General features: G+C 41.4%; 1 protein-coding gene across 2 annotated transcripts in view; it reads right to left on the bottom strand.

Moving 5' to 3' along the window:
• Window positions 1–882: 882 nt before the first annotated feature.
• drd3 (dopamine receptor D3) overlaps window positions 883–5,649 on the bottom strand; it is an 18,249-nt gene continuing 13,482 nt past the window's right edge. The window contains exons 6-8 of one of the 2 annotated variants that reach the window (XM_032504232.1): window positions 5,145–5,210; window positions 3,305–3,683; window positions 883–1,899 (exon numbers count right to left, since the gene is read on the bottom strand). In XM_032504232.1, the coding sequence (XP_032360123.1) occupies window positions 1,772–1,899; window positions 3,305–3,683; window positions 5,145–5,210 (573 nt within the window). In that variant the 3' untranslated portion in view covers window positions 883–1,771. Of the gene's footprint in view, window positions 1,961–3,304; window positions 3,684–5,144; window positions 5,211–5,649 lie in introns of both variants that reach the window. The other variant, XM_032504231.1, reaches the window with a different exon arrangement.

Genomic DNA, 5,649 nt, shown 5'->3' with positions numbered 1-5,649 from the left:
CCTTTGGGAGGTTTGGCCCATATGCAGTTCATTTCCAGTAACAGGACTTTATTATTGTCTCAGAATTACTAAATGTATGTGCACAACTGTGCAGTATTTACATACTAAATTGATCTTTTATTAAATTAATTCACATTGAAATAAAGAACAAAAGAGCACGCACCCTGGCATCTCATCCTCAGTTTGTTTACGTCCTGATTGCACTATTAAGTCTTTACATCTTATTAAATAGAAATTTCAGTTGCAAATGTTTTTTTTCTAGAGCAAGACAACTTTAAAATTAGTACTATGGGTTAGTAGCGTTAGGATTAACCTAAACTGGAAGTTCCACTCACATCACAGTGGACACCCATAAACAAAGTCTCATACACACACGTGGGACATCAGCATCATCATAAATAGTCTCAGTGGAACAAGGCCAAGTCAATGCAATGGCACAAAGTGTCGGGGGAGCAGGTGTATGCCTCTCAGAGAAATAAAACAGCTTAAATTGTAGGCTGAGAAAGGCTGACACCCCCTCACCCCCTTACTTCACTGTACAGCTATCCATCTGCGTACCTTTTCCCCCTCCTAGTTATCCTTGATTTTTGCTCTTTTACTTAAATTCTTTTCTTTTTGGCTTTACTCTGCACTCCCTTCCGCTCTCCTATCAACCTCTATCTCATATTGTGTTTTTTTTATCCTCCTTCGGTTTCAGTGTCGCGCCTTTTTCTCAGTGTCTAAATCTCAGAATATTCGCTCCACTCAGCTTTGTTCCTCTTGTGTTCCTCCCAGAAAGCTCACAAACTATTCATCAGTATCTCATGGTGTCTCCCATCATCAACAACATTCAGACATATAAATGCAAACACCTGTAATACTCTGTGTATAAATAGTCTGGAAAACATTTAATTGTTTCTTTTATTTACAACACACTGCAGTAAATGTTGTGTCTATGACAGACCTGCCCACCCCACGGTTTATAATCCTGCTTGATTGGTCAGGATCACAAAGCTCCTCCTTTTCTCACAGCGTCAGAACAGCTAGCAGGCAACTCTAAATCCCAGGGAGGTTTGCCAAAAAACAGACAGGTCCTTTAAAAAACTGTGCATTCCATCAAAATCTCACATTTATTTTAATTATAATGAATTCTCACTGAGCACAATGCTTCCATATCAATATACATGACAATCTTTAAGATGATGTGAGGCTCGGTAGGGACCAATACGACCCTTCTAGCACAAGTCAGTCCCTTGAAATTTGATATGTGCATGTACTGGAGAGTAACTGATGGTGATGAAGTAAAGGGTGAGTGGGGAAGGTGAGTAACATCAGTTAATTCACACAGTGCGGTGGCAGTGGGCCTCAGGACGAAGTGGCCTGGAGCTCTCAATTTATCAGGTTCAAAGCTTCATATTGAGTCCAAAGAGCTTCCAAACTTACATTAATTGGAAAATACTGTGCCAAAGTGCAGCATTCGTACTGTACAAGACATATTCATCAAGAAAGTCCAACACTGTGTGCTATCAATAAGACTGTTTGCATGTGAAAATGTAAGTCTTATTTGAGGAGTAATACTGTTTAAATGGAATCCCTTTCTGTTTGTGTTTGTTGCATACCACAGCATCTGTTTTCATGCTGCTGTGTAATTCCTGTAGGACAGGTTTGCTTATATGGATCATGAACAACATCTGTTGTCACCGTTTACCAAATGCACCACGCTTGAGTTGGAGCACAAGTGCACAGCCTAATTTCCATTTGAATTTCCTGGCGTGCTGTCCTCCTCAGCAGCTCAGGATCTTGATGAAGGCCCGTCTGAACTCAATGTTGAAGGTGGTGTAGATAATAGGGTTGAGGGCACTGTTGACATAACCCAGCCAGGTGAAAGCACTGTAAAGCCCAGGAGGCACGTAGCATGTCCTGCAGTGGGTGTTCAGAATGTGAGTCACAAAGAAAGGCAGCCAGCAGATGAGAAACACCCCTGGAGCAGCCAGAGAGCAGAGAGGTATGAAGAGAGGACGAAACAAAAAAAACATAAGAGCAGATTCGTAAGAAACAGTGTGTTTGTTTGCTGTAACATAAGCTGCATAAGCAGCTACCAACAGTAGTAATCAGTCCTTACTTCAAAAGTTAGCTAATAATAATTAATGTAGTCATTAACTTACTTCATTAATTATTGTGCAGGGTTATGGGTGATAATGAGTTTATAGTAACAACTGAAAATGTTAGCATGCCAAGCAAACTATCTTACTTCCTACAGTAACCGAGGGTTACGTTTAAAGCTAACAATTAGCCAATAATGCACAATAATTGATGTAGGCCTAGAAATTAGCCGACTACATTAATCATTTTGTGGGATTTGAGGTTATGCTTGAAAATTCCCTAAAACGCAACTGTAAAACTAAAACAAATTGTCAGCTATAGATAGCTAGCACTATCTAACTACAGCTGATGAACTCTTGTAGTGACGGTTATTTCACCTAACAAATTCTGCAGTTGCTGCTGGCTACAGTTGACCTGCCTTTGTTGACTTTTGTGTAAAATCAAAGACCCATTGCTTCAAAAATTACTACGAATTTCAAGTATTAAATCTGCTGCTTGTTGAATACTGCCTGCATCAGAATGAAACGGTTGACCGGCTTAGCAGGGGTCAATTAAAACACTTTTGGTTCCCAATTAACCTTCACTTTACGTGGTAGTCCTTTTCAAGTCTTGAAGTCACTTAGTATGCCCAGCAGCTGCCAATAGGACATAGTTTATTGTGTAAAAACAACTATAAATGCAGCAGCATACTGAACACTCATTAAAGTCAAGCACTATAATTGGGGTCACAACATCCGAGCAAAGCACCACCCGGTTGGGTGAAGAACAGGTGGGGAGAGGGCGGTACTGAGATGTGTGCCACAGGTCTTCACTGACACCAGTTTAATGTAAAGAGACACCTCTGATTAGATTTTTGTCAGCGAGATCTATGCTGTGCCAGAGCTAACCTGAATGGGCTTAGAGCAACCTGGCTGATAATTGAAGCGTGTGGAAGCTGTGTCAGGAGCTACAGCATGTGTCTGGACACACACTGAGAACCAAAGCCAGTCAGCCATTTTTAACGTTTCAATTTGATATATTGTAGCTCTGCAAAATAGGCAGCAAATGGACACGGAATAAGAAAATGTGCTGGTGTCAGCAACGCCAGGTGAGAGATCAGTACAGGCAATCAGGAAAATATCAAAGGAGTTGAAACAGAATAAACAACTATTTATAAAATTGCTTGTGTTACCATGACATTAACATTTTCCTTCCTCAGCCACTTAAGACAATCTCCACTCACCAAGCACAATGGCCAGCATCTGAGTGGCCTTTTTCTCCCGTGCGTGCATACTCCTGAATCGTGCGCTGTTAATGTGAGAAAGAGCCATCGACTGCAGTGACGTGTGTGTTCGTCCATTTGACAGATCCTTCACCTCGCATCTCATTCTGACAGGGGGCCGTTCACTCTGGTTGTTCTCCTCTGCCTCCTCCTTCCCTTGCTCCTGCTCCAGATCCAGATCCAGCTCGGTGCGGCCGCAGGAGGCGTGGCTGATGCTGCAGCAGTTGTGCATGTCCACCGGGGGCAGCACAGAGTTCTCCACAGGTCCCGTCTTTGGCCGTTTGCGCCACAGGCAACCTGACAACAAGTTGGGCTTGGAGGGACCTAAAGGCTCTGCACTCTGTTTTCAGGGCAAATGACAGACAATAACGAGATCAGCACACATGCAATCATATTAGTTTTCTTATAGGCTATGTTATGTCATTAAAGCTGCACTAATTCAAATTTTTCTACAAACAAAGGAGTTGGCTGTAGGGACCAACCCAACTCTGTAGTTTCTCTCAACTCTACGGAGTGTTTTGGCATCTTTCAGGTCACTGTTTTGTTTTTTACCCGGCAGCTTTAATGTTTTGATTCACTCTTACCTAGTACGCTACCTGCCAAACACCCAACGGCAGACAAAGTTAGAAACTATCTGAGGAACGTAGTGGAAAATTTACATTTCTGAAGAGCTGAATACTTTTCCTTGGGAGTTGGGAAAAAACAAAACAGAGCTGAAAGGATTAAATGTTGGACCTTTGTCAGGTGTCAAGAAACAAGTCTAAACGCTCGCCAGTGTCTGCTCATTGTTTAAATAGCTAATTGTTTACTTCCTACTTAATTCTGTGATGATGATAATAAACAACAAAAAATATTGCAGCTGTAACGTTTCAACTGAAAGATTCACAGTTCATTGCTCTGCCTTCCTTCTTATCTTCTTGGCTTTCAGAAAGAAAGAAAGATCACTGTCATCTTATCCTGCCTTGACCTCATGTGGAAAATATTCCACAAGCTGAGTGCTACTCCAGTGAGCCAACACAGTGGGGAGTATGACTTAGAGAGTTGGATGTTATGGCCAATACATCTCAGAAGTGCTGTTCAGACAGACTGAAAAAGATGGAAAAACTCCTCCGGCACCTCTTCTCCAAGTTTTCAAATAACAGATGCAAAGTTAGCATTCAGCATATATCAGTGTGACTGCAATAAAGTGCAACTATCTGATAATTATCTGTAAATACAATATTTCATTTTTATAGCCCTGTACCAGCAATTACTTACACGTTCTAAAATGTTGCAAATTCAGCAACTACAGCTCCACTGAGCTTTTCCCCATTGGAGCAATAAGAAGCATTAACTAGTTATTAACAAGTATTGTGTAATGCATATTTCTCGTTTAACCAGAAACGTTCATTTTAAGTCTTCTCTTGCTAACAAACTCATCTCTTTACACAATTTCTTTCTTCTAGTTTCTTTTTCTTTTGCAGTGCATCACGCACCGAGTTTGTTCAGCTGACAAGTGACCATGTGACGACTGGCAACAAGCCACGCTTCAGAATCACAATTTTCAGCTCCTTCTCAGACCCCTCAGACACAGCAGAACAAAAATAACTCAAGTGTGCATGAAGATACACGCTGTCAGACTCACAAGAAACGCTAAAAACAGAACCCCTTTGCATGCCACCATGTCAGAATACGCCAACACAGTCAGTATGAGAGTTAGTCAGGCAACAAGCTGTGCTGAATTCAGCTAAACTAAAGCACTGAAAAATCTATTCAAGAATTTCACGGTTGTGTTGGATCTCTCGGTTAAAATAGCACCCACCACTTTAATCCTTATAGGTGACAAGTCTTGCTTTGCCTTGGGAGTTTCCTCTTGTAGACAGGTCTCCTAGGGGATGAGAGGGATAGAAAAATGTTCAGAGAAATGCAGAGCCCTCCTTATCTTATCCCAACACCCTTACCTCATCAATATACGTGTACAGAAAGTGTCTGCCATTCATTTGGAAAGTCATTGATTCATCTCTACAGTATGCATCTCGGTGTCCTCCGATGCAGACATGAATACCGATTCACATCTGTCATCTGTTTTCAGTCGTTTTCACTCGAGCCAAACGCTGTGCGCCTCGATTAAAACTTACTGCAGAAATAAAGATAAGTCGTTTTTGAAACAGGCCTCCTACTTCATATCAACGTCCTTATATCCTACCCTATTATGTTATTTCAAAACACGTTGCCATTATACCAGTCTCAGCCTCTCTTTCAGCTCCAGTGCTTGGATGTTATCTATCTTTCTATCTATCTATCTGTCTATCTATCTATCTATCTAT

Source organism: Etheostoma spectabile, chromosome 22, assembly GCF_008692095.1.
Source record: "Etheostoma spectabile isolate EspeVRDwgs_2016 chromosome 22, UIUC_Espe_1.0, whole genome shotgun sequence".
Classification (NCBI taxonomy): Eukaryota; Metazoa; Chordata; class Actinopteri; order Perciformes; family Percidae; genus Etheostoma; species Etheostoma spectabile.
Note: the sequence above shows the minus strand (reverse complement) of the source record. Positions and strands in the feature narration are given on the sequence as shown.